Source organism: Euprymna scolopes, chromosome 33 (genome assembly GCF_053919585.1).
Source record: "Euprymna scolopes isolate OS-2025 chromosome 33, ASM5391958v1, whole genome shotgun sequence".
NCBI lineage: Eukaryota > Metazoa > Mollusca > Cephalopoda > Sepiida > Sepiolidae > Euprymna > Euprymna scolopes.
This window is the reverse complement of record NC_136514.1, coordinates 18,664,887-18,683,580: the sequence shown is the minus strand read 5'-3', so window position 1 is coordinate 18,683,580 and position 18,694 is coordinate 18,664,887. Positions and strand designations below refer to the sequence as shown.

The 18,694-nt window shown below is 33.5% G+C and overlaps 1 protein-coding gene across 1 annotated transcript in view; it reads left to right on the top strand.

The window, feature by feature from the left end:
- The window catches only part of LOC145258159 (alanine--tRNA ligase, cytoplasmic-like), an 82,866-nt gene that overhangs the window by 55,717 nt on the left and 8,455 nt on the right, over positions 1-18,694 (top strand). The window contains exons 16-21 of the mRNA XM_080115959.1: positions 8,408-8,548; positions 11,463-11,575; positions 11,697-11,805; positions 12,394-12,507; positions 14,012-14,131; positions 15,131-15,217. Of these exons, the coding sequence (XP_079972085.1) occupies positions 8,408-8,548; positions 11,463-11,575; positions 11,697-11,805; positions 12,394-12,507; positions 14,012-14,131; positions 15,131-15,217 (684 nt within the window). The remainder of the gene's footprint in view (positions 1-8,407; positions 8,549-11,462; positions 11,576-11,696; positions 11,806-12,393; positions 12,508-14,011; positions 14,132-15,130; positions 15,218-18,694) is intronic.

Sequence of the window (18,694 nt, the reverse complement as noted above, 5' to 3'; positions counted from 1 at the left end):
AGATACAGAATAGGTTCAGCATAATCATGCTGACAATGGTTTTCATTTGATCATTAAAGTTAAGCAATATTGAGCCTGGTCATTACCAGATGGGTGATCATTTGTATGTAGGAGGATAATGACATCACCCTTAAAAAAAACTTACAAAAAGCCAAAATTGTCATCTCCTTGACTCGGATATACCACACAGCTATGGATTGCTTGTGAATTTAATTCATTAGAAATTTCCTCCCTTTGGAGGAATCTGATTCAACCTGAACGCTGCGCTAGGTATTATTAAAATCATTCTCTGAATAGAATTTCTTTTCCGTGTTATCCTAAACTCCTGCCATTAGGTGTTTATTTTTTATTTTTTCATTAAATATTGAGAGAAAATTGTTTTAGAATATCATTTTCCTTTATGATGTGAGTTCTTCAGTTTTTACCGAAATTCTTTGGGTTTTTTTTTAATCCAGAAAAGTGAACTTCAGATTAAATCACTAGAGCTTTCTATAGATGTGAATTCTTTGCTTTTTTGGTCGGAATCTGGATGGAACTTTTTAGGTGATGGACAACGCCAGAAAATATCGGAGCCGGGCAAAACCAGTTGTAAATCGGATTGCTGGTGATGACGTCAACCCTACATTTTGATTGAGGAATCAAGATCAGAAAACAATAAGAAAAATATTTAACTCTGGATTGAAATTGTTAAAGGATAATACAATAGAAATATTAACGATATAATGTAGTTCACAGGAAAACATGAGTTGGAAAAATTACATTGAGAGCATTGCCAGAAATGCTGCAAAAAAGGTAGGTTCTCTCTATCGTGCTAGAAAGCTACTAATGCCCGAAAGTATCCTGTACCTCTATAAGGCCACCATTCACCCATATATGGAGTATTGTTGTCATATTTGGACTGGTGCATCTGCTACTAGTCTCTCACTCCTAGACAGGGTTCAAAAGAGAGTCACCAACCTAATAGGTCCTGAACTGTTATCTAAGCTTCAGCCTCTGTCCCATCAACATAATGTAGCATCCCTCTGCCTGTTCTACAAGTACTTCAATGGTAAATGCTTCGAAGAACTGCAAGCACTTGTACCCCCTCGACGTAAGTACCCTCGACAAACCCGACAAGCAGCAAAATCCCACCCCTTCACAGTTAAGATCCCTAGATGTAAGAGAGCCTTCTATTCTAGTAGTTTCTTCCCCAGAACCGCTGGACTTTGGAATTCCCTTTTGAGTTCCTGCTTCCCCAACTGTACTGACATACAGAAGTTCCAGTGTAACGTGAACCGACATCTTGCTGCCCAACTCCCCACATAGTACTCCTGTAGCTTATGTCCCTGATAGTAGCCCCTTACAGTAAAGTGGCAATGTGCCTTGTTTGGGGTGAAATTGCAATAAAAAAAATACAATAGAAATTTTAATATTATATAGATAATACAATAGAAATATTTAACTCTGGATTGAAATTGTTAAAAGTATAAATAATAATACAATATAAAAAGTCAACCAATGGAATTTTAAATATAAAAATAAATAAAAAAACAAGGATGATCAGAGTCAGAGGGAAGTGAGAGATCGACCAACCACATACCACCCCTCATACTAACCTGAACTCTCTCACTAGTCATCTGTAAAATAAATAAAACTTTGTTGATTTAACAAATTGTTTGATTACAAAAGCCACAATCATCAGAGTGTATATATGTTGGCATGCATTTTGTAAAAGTGTGTCCATAAAATATATAGATTACAATATAACAACTTTACCTTATTTTTCCATCACTATTTGTTTAGAAATTTTCTTTCTCTTCTTCTGTTTTGTTTTTCTCTTTTCATCTTGTTTTGCCTTCCTTTCTCTCTTATAACAGTTCTCTCTGAAAAATGTTCAATTTTGCCATGTCTTTCTCTTAATTATGCAAAAGAAGGGGCATGCAATTGTCAGGATTTTTCTGGCAGTTTACATAAAATGCTAAAAGGTGCCACTGAAATCCTCATTTAAGAAAGTATTTATTTGCTATCCTTGATTTATTATATAAAAAAAGCTAAATATTTATCTTGGTTTGAACAAAAAATAAAAAGAAATCATTAAAAAAATTAAATGTTTTTATTTGCTAGTTAAAAAATAAATATTTATTCATGAAACTTACAATGAGTTTTTTTTTTTTTCTTCTTGATTTGAATTTTGAATTTCAAGTTTTGTAAGCAATTTTCCAATAATTATTCACTGTGTTTTCTTCATAACAATGTTTTCAATTTTCAATTAATTTTTTATTAAATTATTGTTGTGGTGGCACACATTCATTTGCATATGTGGATAGTAATTACACATAAATAGGAAGACTCAGTTAGTCTGAGTGTGTGTTCACCAGAAGCCACCGAAGGCCACCGAGAGCAGATATGTTTCTCCAGCAAAGACTCTCTTATTTGACATCATTATGTAAATATCCTGTAAATATACCTTTTCCTAATACACTTCTTATTTGATCTACCTTTGTTTGTTGAGTCGTCATTTGTATTGCTTTCTACGTTACTTGTTTCAACCTGCAAACTTAACAGTGACGACGAGGATGAACGTCAAATATAACAGTTTGACAAAAAAATGGAAAGAACTCACTAAAAAAAAAAAAAAAGTACAACGCAACAGTTGACTTTTCTAAGGAATACAAGTTTTGACGAACGAAATAGTCGTAAAAACGGATTTTACGCTAAAGAGAAGTTCGACTCAAGCGGAAAAAATGAATAATTCAGCGAACATTGGAAAACTGTAAAATATTTTCCTCGCGAAGTACAACACTAAAAGAAAGAAACTGTTGTTTCCCAAATTCCAAGAACAAAAACTACATTCAGGTTTAAAAAAAAAAAAAAAAGTAACCTCGATTAATAGTATTTTATTTACTAAAATACTAGTCGGAAAAAAAAGAGACAAACCAAAACCTTTAATTGCAGTCTCAAAGAAAAAAAAAACTGTAACGTGGCAAAAAAAAAAAAAAGCGACGACATACGCCGTTTCCTGTGGAATCCATCTTTAAAAAAAAAAAAATAATAACAAACTGTAAAAGTGAATTTTTGTAAAATGACAAACAGATTCGTATTACTAAATTACAAGGAAGTAACATACGAAAAATAAAGTTCACCAGTGGATTTCCTAAATTGCTGTAAATACCAGTTAAAGACTTTTTGGTAAACCAAAGTTTTCTTTTCGGTATTTAAAAAAAAAAAAAATACCACAGTTAAACTAAAATCAAGGAAAGATTTTTTCTTTTTTAAACTAAAGTTGTCACTGGATAACGGATATAAGACAGTAAAACGTCACGCAAAAAAAAAAAAATTTAAATGTAGTACATACATTTTATTTTTTTCAATTGTGACTCGAGTTGAAAAACTTTCTTTTTTTTTTTCTATGTAAAGAGTTGTACTTAAGTTTGGCTGTTATTTATTAGGAAATGCCTAAAATGGAAAAGTAAATCGTATTTTGTGGTTCCAGCAAAAACCTCAGTTCTTATGTTATGGTTGGATGAGCTTGACTCGCTAGCGAAGTGAGAAAATATTATTCCAGCAGCAATATTACTATTGAAAACAGGAACTATGAACAATTTTTTTTTTGTAACACAAGCCATTTTATATGGTACGGATATTGTGTTGCATGTGAAATTGTATAATTTTTCTTCGTAACTGCATTACAGCTATAGGATACAAAAAAAAAATGGAAGATTTATCTAGAATGTTAATGCAATCTTTGCAGGCACAATCCGAGCTAGATGCACGTAGAGAGCAGAAATTATTGAAATGGCAAATGGAACAAGAAGGCAGAAGAAATTACAATTTGAATACGAAGAAAGGCAAAATGAATGTTTTGCTAAAACACGAACTATTAAAGACTAATCGAGAAAATGTCGACAGTACTAATTTCTCGCATACAACTATATTTAATAGCATAGACACATTTAATTATGTGCCGGAGGAAGAAAAGACTTTTAAAGCATACTATACAAGATACAAGGATGTCTTTCAACTGGACTGCAAAAGTTGGCCAAATAGCCAGAAAGTGAGCCTTTTACTCAGGAAGTTGGGTGTAAGAGAACACAGCAAGTTCGTAGATTATATACTACCTAAAAAAACTACGGAATTAGATTTCATGGAAGCTGTAAAATTACTAAAAGAATTATTTAATCCGAATATATCTCTTTTTCATAAGAGATGGTTGTGTATGAATCTAAGGAAGATGGACAATCAAGATTATTTGACGTACGCATCAGTTGTCAATAAAAACCATGATAATTTTAAGCTAGCGGAACTAACAGTAGAAGATTTCAAATGCCTAATCTTCGCACAAGGGTTAGTCTCCACGAAAAATGCAGAAATACGCAGACGAGTGTTGTCTAAGCTGGAATCTGAGCAAGATTTAAGACTTCAGAAATTAGCAGAGGATTGTGAAAGGGCCATTACACTAAAAAAGGATTCAAAAAAGATAGAAGAATCCAGAGTGGCATATGTAAGAAAGGTTAGAAAACCATACACACCAACCAAGAACGATACAAATAAAAGCAGTCAAAACGGAACGAGATATTCCAAATATAATAATTATAATTATAGTAAAGAATATAAGAAGTCTCTTCCTAGATATAACTGTAAGAGATGTGCAGAAAGACATTGGGAATCGGATTGCCCTTATAAGAAGAAAAAATGCTACATTTGCAAGAAAGTCGGACACAAAAGCGATTGTTGTAGATATAAAGATTTCACCAGAAAGAGAGTACAGCAAACAAAATCAAATGAAAAATTAGACAAAAATCGGCGAAAATACATAAAAGCGGAAATATGTGAAATGCCAATAAAACTACAACTGGATTCAGGATCCGATATTTCTATAATAAACTTGAATACATGGAAAAAGTTGGGTAAACCAACCATGATGAAAACAAGTAAATCAGCTCGGACGGTAACTGGTGGTGAGATAAAATTTGAAGGAGAAGTTATCCTTCCGATAAAATTGAAAGGGATTACGAAGAAATTAAAAATGTTCGTATTAAAAAATAGTGAAAACCTGTTTGGAATAGATTTAATTGAAAAGTTTGGACTCTGGGATAAGCCAATTAATACATTCTGTAAAAAAAATAGAATGTACTACTCCAACAACAGAAAATATAAAAGAGGACTTAAAAAAATTATTCCCTAATGTATTGATGACTAAATTAGGTCGTTGCAATAAATTTAAGGCCTCGTTTGAACTTACAGAAAACACCAGCCCAATTTTTAGAAAAAAGTGAAACGTTCCGTTCGCTGGGTTGGAAAAGATTAATAAAGAATTATAGATTGGAATAGACAGGAATACTATCAAAAATAGAACATAGCGACTGGGCAGCCCCCACCGTATATGTAAAGAAAAAGAATGATGAAATCAGAGTGTGCGCAGACCTTTCGACAGGTCTAAACTCCATATTACAAGATTACCATTACCCTCTACCAAGCCCAGAGGAAATATTCACAAAGTTGAATGGTGGTAATATCTTCTCCAAGATAGACTTGAGCGACGCGTATTTACAAATACCGGTTGAGGAGAATTGCTCAAAAATACTATGCATCAACATGCATAAGGGATTGTACAAATACAGCCGGTTGCACTTTGGCATCAAAGTAGCGCCTGCCATTTTTCAACAAGCAATGGACACCATGCTAAGTGGTATTGAGTGCACATGTGCATACCTGGACGACATTGTTATCAGGAGCAAATTCCTAGAACATAAGGAGCATTTAAAACAAGTATTCACTTGAATACAAGAATTCGGGTTTAAAGTAAAAGAAAATAAATGCGACTTTTGTATGGGCGAAATTAAGTATCTTGGACATATAATAAATAAACATGGACGATGTCCATACTCAGAAAGATCTGCAGCAATAAAAAACATGCCAGCACCTAATAACGTAACAACCTTGCAGAGTTTCTTAGGACTCGCAAATTATTACCAATCTTTTATTGAAGGGATGCATAATTTGCGAGCTCCCTTAAATGAGCTGTTAAAAAAGGACACACCTTGGAACTAAACGCAAGAATGTCAAACCGCTTTTGACAAAATAAAGAGCGCATTAACATCTGAATTATTTCTAACTGACTATGACAAAAAATTAAATATAGTCGTCGCTAGTGACGCTAGTTCCTACGGCATAGGAGCATGCATTCAACATATGCCTAATGGATCTAGAAAGCCGATAGCTTACACTTCAAGAATGCTGCTTCCAGCAGAGAAGGCGTATTCACAGATTGAAAAAGAAGCGTTGAGTATAATCTTTGCAGTGACTAAATTCCACCGATATTTATATAGTAGACAATTCATACTTGAAACCGACCATAAACCATTAGTCACAATCTACGGATCAAAAAAAGGATTGCCTGTATACACCAAATAGATTGCTGCATTGGGGTATGATCCTACTGAATTACGATTTCCAGCTACAACATCTAGCATCGAAAAAGATTTGCCATGCGGATGGACTTTCAAGACTGATACAACAGAAACATAATTTGGAAGAATCAGTGATTGTAGCAATTCGAACAAACGTTGAAGTGAAAAATATGGTAGCAAACATCATTAAAGAACTACCGGTAACATTGTCGGACATTAAAAGAGAAGCCGATAAAGATGAATACATAAATGATATAAAAGAAAAAATTATAAATGACAAAAAGGTTCAGGAAATTTTTTCCATATGTAACGATGTGTTATTATACAGCGAGAGAGTAGTAATACCTAAAACGTTGCAGAAGAGGATTTTGAGAGACTTCCACACAGGACATCCGGGGATAAATCGGATGAAGTCTCTAATGAGAAGCTACGTATACTGGCGTAACATGGACGTCGACATAGCTACAACAATAAATAGATGTGAAGGCTGCCAGTTAGCGGCAAAATCCCCAACTATAGTACACAAACCTTGGCCGAAAACCGACCACCCATGGTCGAGAATCCACATGGACTTCGCTGGTCCAGTAGGAGAAAATTACTACTTAATTGTAGTAGATAGTTATACAAAATGGCCTGAGGTAATGCGTTGCAGGAATCCAACAACGAACAACTCAATAGGATTCCTACACGAGTTATTTGCACGATTTGGTGTACCAGACACATTGGTCACTGACAATGGAACTCAATTCACATCCACAGACTTAAAGGAATTTTGTGACACGTTCCAAGTAAAGCATATCACTACTCCGCCGTATCATCCAAGATCGAACAGCCTCGCGGAGAGGTTCGTAGACATGTTAAAACGAGTGTTGAAAAAATCCATTGGGATACCAACGGAAAAACCTTTGCAACAATTTTTGCAAATATATAGGATAACACCGCACCCTAATACCCCGTCAAACATATCACCAGCTGATTTAATGTTTGCCAGAAAGGTGAAATCAGCGTCTGATAAACTATTGCCATGACAGGCAATTGTCCAAAACACTACACACATGATAAGAAAGAAATATAACTTGGGAGATCGAGTATATTTCAAGTGATACAGGAATAATACTTCTTACTGGGAATGTGGAGTAGTGGATAAACGCATTGGTGATTGTACATACATGATTAAAGATCCACAAAATATACATAAAAGGCACCTGAACCAAATAAAAAAAACGCCACATTCAAGATGGTGATTATACAACAGCAGTCGAAGAGGAGGAAACCATGGACATGATATACGAATCCTTTAATTTGGAACTGCCTCAATATACACCTGAACCCCGAAGATCAGGTAGAAAAAGAAAGTTTAATGAACCATTAATGTTAAATCCCAAGAGAAAAAGATATTGAAATCTGTGCGACTTCAAATCTTGGGAGGAGGGTGTTGTGGTGGAACATATTCATTTGCATAGGTGGATAGTAATTACACATAAATAGGAAGACTCAGTTAGTCTGAGGGTGTGTTCACCAGAAGCCACCGAAGGCCGCCGAGAGCAGATATGTTTCTCCAGCAAAGACTCTTATTTGACACCATTATGTAAATATCCTGTAAATATACCTTTTCCTAATACACTTCTTATTTGATCTACCTTTGTTTGTTGAGTCGTCATTTGTATTGCTTTCTACGTTACTTGTTTCAACCTGCAAACTTAACAATTATCTTTGTAATAACAGAAACATATTTTTATTGAAAAAAGATTGTCCACAATTTTTGTGAGAAAAAAAATCATGAAACTTTAGTTCAACATCTTCCGGCACTTTGCATAAACTTTTTGGAAAATTCTGACGATAACATGGTCCTTATTCTGCATAAGAACTGATTTAGTTGTAACTCATTAGAATTGTTTATCTCCGCGCACACATTGGGGGGGGGGGTCATTTATATTTCAGCTTTTTTTTTTTTTTCTAATTTTTTTATTGGGTACTCACATTTGTTTAACAATTTTTTTTTTTGCTTTCCTTTTTAGGGAGCCTTAACTGTTGAGCAAGTCCGTAAAACAGAGGAACATGTAAATGAGATGGCATCTCGAAATGCTACAGTTTATGCAAAGGAGGCGGAATTGTCTGTTGCAAAATCGATCCAGGGTTTACGCGCCATGTTTGATGAGGTAAGAAAAGAGTCAAAGCTTTGCTTTATTTATGGTTGGGGGTCTTAAAGACAAACTTAGATCTGATGATCTCAAAGGAAGATTAAATCTAGAGTGTAAGTAGTCTGTGTGCAGAACAGACGATTTCATTAGTTTGGTAAGATTGAAAATTCTTTCAATATTACCAAACTAATGAAGTCTTCTGTGTTTGCGTTAGTAGATGTAGAAAAGTTGACCTCGCAGAGGAAGGACAAGGAAAATGTGTGAGAAAGTGATTAGGATGAATTTGAGAGATAAAGATCTGACTAGAGATGGGTAAGTTTTTAAATTAATTTTTCAAAGTCGCCCTACACATGCTAGCATGTAAAGCATATGTTAAACTGAATATGAATATTGACTTTGGTAAGGAGTGCTGATTTGTAATTTATGAAGGCGCTTTTCTTATAGAAGCTTGTGTGTTTGTGCTAAAATGGGATATGTTATGAATGAAGCTGACTGCATCCGTAGCAAATGCACTCTTAAAATAGATAAGATCAACTCCATCAGACATTTTCAACAAATACTCGGACAGAACGCCAAACACCACTCTAGGACATCTAGAAAACAACCACAATACACTCTCTCTAACAACTGTTTCCTTAAATATACCAGACTGCATTGTCATAGCCTTCAAACAAAACTCTTTTCACACTATGCACAATGTTTCAAGCAAACTACAACATACTCTTCATACATGAAAATTTATATACTTGAAAATTCAAAATGACATAATAAAAGAAAAAAATAAAAGGTAATTGCAACTTTTCTTCCGATTTTCAAATTTTATAATCATGCCTATATGCATTTTCTTTTTTTTTGATGGATTGATAATTGCTATTTCTTCTGAGGAGTTAAGGGCAGAATAGATTCATTGATTGATATGATAATTAAATGAATGATTTTGTGCTCTGAAACGGGTGCTGTCAAGAAATGTGAATGTCAATGTATTTAAAGGAATAAATTGTAAGATGGTCAACATCATGAAACTTGGAATATAAGCTTTTGTCATTTATTTGTTATTTTCTCCATAAGTTTAATAAATTAAGGATTGGTATAAATAAAAAGTGAAATATAATTGAAAAAAAATTATTTCCACAAAAAAAAAATATATACAGGGTGTCCATAAAGTCTGGCTACATTATGTAGCCAGACTTAGTGGAAGCATCCTGTAGATTATGTGGCCAGACTTTGTGGGCACCCTGTATGTGTGTGTGTGTGTATGTATATATATATATATATATATATATATATATATATATATATATACAGGGTGCCCACAAAGTCTGGCTACATAATCTACAGGATGCTTCCACAAAGTCTGGCTACATAATGTAGCCAGGCTTTGTAGACACTGTATATTACAACAGAAAAATGCGAGCATGAAAAGTAATATAATTAAGATTTTAACATGGAAAGACAAAGAACAAGATATTCTAGTAATAAATATAATAAATTTATAACTTAAAATATTTTAAGTTATAAATTTATCTGGGTAGTTTTTTTTTGTTTGTATCCGTTAGAAGTACTGAGTGAAATTTGAAGAATAAAATATGTATTAAATACGTCTGAAGCCAAAACTGAAGAAAAAGAGAGAAAAAAAAAAGATTGACAAAGGAGTTTTACTCAGAAATATTTCTTTAAAAAAACACTCGTTTATTTTTAAAAAAAATTTTGCATTGCAGTTTTGGCTTCAAACATATTTAATATGTATTTTATTATAAATTCATATTTTTACTAGAATATCTTGTCCTTTTCTTTTTCAGTTTTAACAACTAGTCCTATTATACCTATTTACAATGCCTCCCCACGGGACAGAGTTAGACACCAGGGTCGTTTTTTAACATGGAGAAAAGGTACAAAAATACAAAATTGTCTCAGTCGTGAAGGACTGCTCCTTCACCGAAAGAGAACAAGAAATGGAAGTGCAGCATCTGAAGAACAGATGGTATTTATTTGCTCCCCCACTGAGCAAATTAGGCACAAGGTCGTTTTTAATGTGAGGTAAAAACCAGCTCCCCTAAAAGTAGGCAAAAAGGGGGCACTCTGGTTATCAAAAATAATAATTGTCCCAGTATAGAGGGTTTCCCCTCCATTGACTGGTACAAATTATCTTAAGTGCAGCATCTGCCGGAACAGATACTACACTTTGATCTTGACCAAAAGGCCAAGTACTAGTCCTATTGTAATCCATGATTTTTGCAGGCTTCAAGTAAATTCACTTGTTCTTTGTTTAAATTTAGTCTTATTTTTTTTGCCCCCATAAAAATAACATACACATATGTAAAACAATGTACGGCACTCGTCTGCTTTCATTCTCTCTGTTTCACTTGTTACTTGTCTTTTCGTGACAGCAGTGAATTAGTAGCCGCACTAGTCGTTAAAGCAACGTAGTTGCTATGGAAACCAGTCATAAAAACCATCGCTCACCTCCTTTTAAATTTTTACGATTTTGAACACCACTAAATTCATTATAACTTTTGTTTTACTGAATGAAAATGGAAAATTTATTTTTTTTCATAATATAGCTGAGAAGGTTATCTATAAACTGTAATAATTGTGTGAAATTTGGTCAAAAAATGAGTGAGTGGTGGAGCTTTAAAGCAGTTCTAAATGACTAAAACTGCCACTTAACCATATATTCAAACACTGCCATGTTTGAATAATATATATAAATTGTGTGATATATATATATATATATATATATATATATATATATATATATATATATATATATATATATACACACACACACCATTTTCTATCTAGACATTATTTCAGACATTCACTCAACAATCATCAAATGTCAACAGAAGTTAAATCAGTTCTGGTAAAATGTTATATTTTAATTTTCCAGCAAAATGGTTTCTAAATGAAAAATTTAATTTGGTGTTTTTAGGTTTATCCTGACCCTGTACGGATTGTATCAATTGGAATTCCGGTGGAAGAACTTGTTGCTGATCCAATGGGCCCCGGTGGTACGACAACATCTGTGGAGTTCTGTGGAGGAACGTGAGTGGAATACTTTTTTTTTTCGTTTGTTATATTGTGATAGTATCGATGTCCCCCACCCCCCCTGGTGTTTTTGTTTTACAAATTTTCTTATTCACTTTGTTTTATTTTTTGTCATCAGTCACTTGAAGACTTCCCAACACATTGGTGAAATGGTGATTGTGACAGAAGAAGCAATTGCCAAGGGAATCCGAAGAATAATTGCTGTTACTGGCAATGAAGCTGTTAAGGTAAAAAAAAAAAAAATATGTATTTTAGTTATTGTATTTTTGAGAAATTGGTTCTTAAAGAGTTGTCATAAAAAACAAGATGTAAGAATAATTGTCTTTTCATCAATTTTTAGCAATGTACATCTAAATTAGCTGTAATTTGGAATAGGAATTGACTTGAAAAATGAAATATATATTTACATCTAACTCCTTTCTCTTTTTAGAAATAATTACAAAAAAAACAACAAATAACACCATTATTTTCCTCTTGGTTTTAGTTTTCTTTTTTCATCAGTTTCTAGCAATGTACATCTAAATGAGCTGTAATTTGCTTACCCAACCCTCACAGGAATTGTTGATTTGAAAAATAAAATACCTCACTTGTTTGCAACATATTTTCTCCCAACGTAGTCCTAACTCTAATTAATCTATTAATTTCTAATGCAATTTTCCACTAAAACTTTATGCTTATTCTAGCCTTATGTGAAAAACATACCGAATTTTAACATTCTTGTTACGTTTATCTTTCTTCAGAAGGTCGTTTAAACTTTTATAATCCAACAAAGACCACACAGATTTATCCATAGTATCTGCTTTTGTGTTTCGCAGGCACGACACAAGGCCACCATGTTGGAAGGAGAAGTGACCTCTTTGAGTGCTAAAGCAAACGAACCAGAATGTAATGACCGCCAAGTGTCCAAAGAAGTCATTCAACTTGATGAGGTCAGTATATTATATTTGATATATTTTATTCATTTTATGAAATAAAAAAAATTTCAGTAAAAATCCACTTAATTTCAATATTTTTAGGACAAGATTATTGCTGAAGTCCCTTCATCAGAACAGAGAGGGAAGAATTGCTTTTTTTGTGGGTCTGAATATTTCTTTCTAGCATTTATGGCAAGTTTTGGACTTTGAAGTAGTATTTAAAAAAAAGATTTTACTTTACCTCCTTACATCAAGTGGCTTTCTGACTTATCTGGAACGGTTTCCATAAATAATATATATATATATATATATATATATTAGTGTTGAGACGATTAATTAGAATCACAAAAATTGGGACATTTGGGGGTATCGGAATTGGAAAAATGTGTACTTATTTTCCGATACCAAAACAATTCTTTTGTCTTTTTTAATTCATTTTGTTTAAAGCAAAATCTTTTTTTGCTGATAATAAAATAATAAATATTTATTGATTTTAAACTGCCAGTAAAACTAAAATCTATATATCATCCCCCATAAGTGTCTTTCTATAATAATCAGGGGAAAAATAACATAGTTAAATATTTAGAGATGTATAAAGAATCGGGTTAGGAATTGGTAATTATATCGGAATCGGAAAAATTTGTGCCTATTTTCTGATGCTAAAAACGATTCTCAGACAGACATAGTGAGTTTTATAAATTAGATTTGTCCTGCTTTATTTATATTTTTTTTATATTTCATAATTGAATTTTTTTTATTGGAACTTTATTGGAATTTTTTCTTTTTTTTTTTTTTATATTAAAAATGAAAAAAAAGTTTTGAAGTTTAAATGTTTATAAATTAAAAAAAAATTGTTTAATATTTTATTTTCTTATGTATTGTTTTGTATATACTTTTTAGCATTTATTGTTTTTTTTATTTGTCCCTTCTCCCCTTTATCCCCATCATATTGCCTCTATGAAATAATTTTTTTCCAAATTCTAATCTCCAAAATTTTTCCAATTCTCATCTGAATGTTTTTAAAGTCAGTGTTGTCTTTTTACCTTTACTTTTGTATAATGCCAGCTGTTTTGCCTCTTATGAGAAGCATTTAGCTGTGAAATTCCATGGCTTAAAGACATTTCTTATTTCTTTTTCTGTAACACTTATTGACTTAATAATATAATAAAGTTTGTAACTCTATGCTTCATCTTAATTTTTTTTTTTTTTTTTTTTTTTTTTCCCCCAAGGTCCTGGATATGACCTTAAACTATATATATTGCGGGCTTTGGGGAGTGTGGAGCACTCTTTAATTGCCGTTGCTCCCAGGTCCACTCTGACCCGGAGAGGTAGTACCTGTTAGGGTCCGAACTATGGGTTAAATAGAAACCGACTTAAAAACAATAAATATATTCTATTACAAAGTTTTTCTTCAAAATCTTTGGATTTGGCATTAAATAACCTAAAAAGGGTTGATATGCCGTAAAACAAAAACAACCAAACCAATCCAATGTAATAATAAATGTTTGTTTATTTTCAGAGCATAACACAGTCCGGCATCTCACATTGGAAACGAGATGAGCTCCGCTCGAAACTAAAAGATGTCAAAAAAGTTTTGGACAACCGAGACAAAGCAAGGAAAAATGCCATCCTCAACGAGGTAAACACAACAGTGTATCTTGACATAAAAAAAAAATTGGAGGGGGTGGGGGCAGTCATATTTCGTTTTCATAAATTTAGTCTTCATAAAACCCCTGGACAAACCTAAACAAAATTTGGTTATTGTCCAGAATTCTACCTATATTAAAAAGAAAACAAAAATAAAGAAAAATCTGTATGCTGTACATAGTTATGATGAATTGAATATTATTATATTCCAAAAATCATAAATTGATCAAGTAGTTTTATTTTTATAAAGATTAAAATTTAAATGAAAAAAGTTTCTTTGACTTTCCTCTAAGAATTGAACCTGCTACGTCAACTATTTTACATCTACTAACCCAAGCACTCTCCTCCATTTTTTTCAATGTGGCCATACTAACAAGGTTGTCTGTTTTGCATACATTTCCCGCTACTGTCCAGATTAATCTTCCTCTGAGCTCACCACATCAAAACTTATCTTTAAAGCTTGCATTACACATCCATACCATTATTTCTCTCCATGCAACACATGTCCTCAACTCTCACTGGTTAGACTTCATTTCCATACATTATCAAACTTTGCAAACGTGCCCCCCCCCTTTTTTTTTATTATTAACGATTACTATGATATTGTCCCAATGATTACTGTACACTTTTTAACCCTTATCCTCGAGTGGCCTCTGAGCCTGGATAAGTGGTAAAAAAAAAAAAAAAATGTCTAATAGAGCCCTCCTTTTGTTAACTGTGTTAATGCTTTGCTTGTTAGTAATACAGGGAGATCCCCCAAAAAACGGGCCCCAACTCTAATTAGGCCCTGTTTCTTAGTGTTTTGTCCGAATGAAATGAAACTTTGGTCATAACTAGTTTATTATATTCAAAACATCACATCAAAACACTAGAGTCTTTGGCCTTTTTCCTCCGTTGACTGTAAAATGCTCAGAAAAACAATTGAATGTCCTCTGTTTTTTTTTGGTCACTCTAAATTGTTTTTGTTTTTTTTTTGTCACCCGTACGCCAGGTTATGGAAGAAGCAAAGCAGATGATTTCCGACGAAGGTGAAATTCCATACAAAGTTCATGAGTTCAAACCCGGTTCAAATGCCAAGGTAAAAAAAATCTTCACTATTTTGCATTCAAGACTTTCTGTAAATTTAGCACCTTCAGTCATTGCAGCAGCTGAAAGAAACAGGTTTAGTCTGTCACCATGTTTGACATCACTCAAATATCAAACCTTTTTTAAAAAAAAAAATAAGTAAAATTTGGAAGACATATTTAAATTAAACTTGATCTTAAAATTGTTTTATATATTTTTTTATTTGAGAAGAGTTAGACACAAGATCAGTTTTTAATGTTACCCGTGAAGGTTAGGCTGAGAAATTAGAATGATTAACAATGAGATAGGTTGCTATTAGCCATGGCAATCAGATGTGGCAAGACTACATGCACAAGTGAATGATGGCTGTATAGAGATATAGGATACTGGCAGGTGTAAGAGGTTTTCTAGTTTGATAGAGAGAGCCCACCTTCCTTGCAACATCTTGTCAATGTCTTCTATGTATTGTCAGTACTCAGTAACTTTGTCAGACATTTGGCATTAAGTAAAAGCTTCAAATGCCAAGGTCAAAAACACTTCACTATTTTGCATTCAAGATCATATGTAAATTTAGCACCTCCAGTCGTTGCAGCAGCTGAAAGGAACATGTTTAGTGTGTCACCATGTTTGACATCACTCAAATATCAAACCATTCTAAAAAAGAAAAACTTAGAAGGCATATTTAAATTAAACTTGGTCTCAGAATAATTTTTTTCTTTTTGTTTAAAAAAAAAAAAAATCGCAAACAATTTATATTTTTTTTTACTTGAGAACAGATTGGACACAAGGTCAGTTTTTAATGTTACCTGTGAAGGTATTTAGTTCTCTCCCACTGCAAAAACTTTGATGCCAGGATCAGAAAGTCGGATTGAACCCCCCCCCCCCTCAAGGAAAGGGCACTCTGACTTGCAAAAAGTACCTGTGCAGCCCTGTCAGCATTGCCTGGAAGGGCACCTCAGGCGATTAACAATAAACTAACCCCTTCTCTAAGAGAGAAGGCAAGCCTGACAGGGTGGACATCTTAGAACTGCACAGAACTAGTATCACATTGCTATCAACAAGGACCAGATCATTACAGGAATGCTCTAATTTCTGTTGATTTTGGCACCTAGGTTAAAAATAGCCAAGGAATTAGAATGATTAACTCACAAGTAGGTTGCTATTAGCCATGGTAATCAGATGTGGCAACACTACTTCCATGTTTTTTTTTTGCATGGTAGAGGGTCGCACCTTCCTTGCAGCATCTTTGGCAATGTCTTCTGTGTATTTGTTCCAATTCATGTTGCCTGTGAATGTTACGCCAAGAAGTTTGAATGCTTAACTGACAGGTATGATGCTATGAGTCATGGCAATCGTTGGTTCCAAAGTTTTTTTTTTTTTTAATAATTTTAAAAGAAAGTAGCTTAATCTTAGTTCTTTGAAAAATCTATAAATTCATTCTTTTTGTATGACCATAGATAATTGTCTTTTAATTCTACATTATTAAAAAATAAGACTATCAAAAGAAATTGTCAGTATTTATTTATTTGTGGACTGTTATCCTCATCTTCATAGTTGTTGCTGTTTCACTATGTTTCAGCCAACTCCTCCTCTGGCCTTCTTTGGGTGTTTAACCGCGATGGAATAGGAATGCGAAGTTTCGTAACTGTATCACCAATAATTACTGCCTTCCATAGTTGTTGTTGTCTCGTCACGTTTTTTGCTAACTAAACCTCTTGCCTGCTTTGGGTAAAATTGAAACCTCTATCTTCAGACAATGCTTACCTGGAACTGTAGAGATTCAATGTCTCTATCCATTGCGCCACGGGCCTTGAAGAGCAAATATATATATATATATATATATATATATATATATGATGTGATGATGATTGCAATGTCTTGTCAGACGAGTGCCACCCCCTCAGACACTTAAAGTCCATGACCCCAAAAATGACTTCCATCGCCACAGGACCATTTTTATAGACAGATGCCTGAGGGAGTATCTATACACAGATGATGTTATAGAGTCTTAACTTTGTACGATAGCTAAGTCTCTCTCTCTTGGTTCAAAATGTTGAGATCCAGCAACAAGCAAGAGCAAGATAGCCAGCAACAAGTTAAACTGCAGACCAGCTTAATGCCGGTACTGGTCTCCCGCTTTATGGTTTTTTTAAATCAGATTTGCTTCTCCTAGAAAGGTTGCCTTCACCACGGCTTACAGGAGCCCTCTCCACCCCAATACACATATATACACACAAACACACGTGGTGCTAGTTGGCAGTTGACCCCGAAAAAGGGTTCATTTGCCCTTTGGAAGGTTTTGTTTTTAATCCTTCAGGGAGACTAGCCACTCTCCTCACCAAACAAGTCTGGTGGGAGAACCAGTTTAGTCGCCGATGACCCGACCATGAGGCAGGTAGTACTAGGTTACGTGGTACCAGTAGAACATAACATGACACACACATATATATATATATGTGTGTGTGTGTGTGTGTGTGTGTGTGTGTATATATATATATATATATATATATGTATGTTATTTGTTTTTTGTAATGCGTTTTGAATGAATTCAATTATTTACAAAAGTACATTTTTACTAAATGCGAGTTGGGAATAATTTTCCCTTTAACCAATTTGGGACCCTCATATGAGGAGTGGCATATATATTGTTTTTTAAAATTATAATTATCCACTGACATGTCTTTTGTCGTCCACGACTCCTCAAAGTGGCTGAATTTAGCGAGATTCGAAATCGGGACCCCATGGTAGGAAGCTTAACCTCTTACCACTCGTCCACCTGACTGACTGTTCGTATATATCGTGATTTACATAGCCGTTATTTGTTTTTGCGATACATTTTGAATGAATTCAATTTACAAAAGTGCATTTTTGCTAAATGCAAGTTGGGAATAATTTTCCCTTTAACCAATTTGGTACCCTCATAAAGGGAGCGGCATATATATTGTTTTTTAAAATATAATTATCCAATATATATATATATATATATATATATATATATACATATATATATATATATATATATATATATAATGAATAAATTATCAATACTTTGTGAGACATTTGGCATTAAAAAAAAAATACTAGACGTATATGTAAACTATTGGATCATAACCACTATCCTTATTTATTCTTCATTTGAAAATTCCATAAACTATGACATATCTGTTAAAACATTTTTCTTATATTTTACCAAAAATAATATCTCTAATTCTATACCCCATTTATATTTTACCAAAAATAAATCTCTTTACTATAATTCTATACCCCATTTACTGGCCTCCCTACGAGGGCAGATATAAAATCGTTTTTTCATGTGGAGAAAATTCAGCTCCATAAAAAAAGGCATTCATGATTAAGTCAAAAATAAAAATTATCTCAGTTTAGGAGGATTTCTATTTCACTGACTGAAGACAAAAGATGACCTGTAGCTTCAGAACAGTTACTACACTCTTCTCAAAGCCCAAATTTATTATATTCTGGTGGTTCTTTC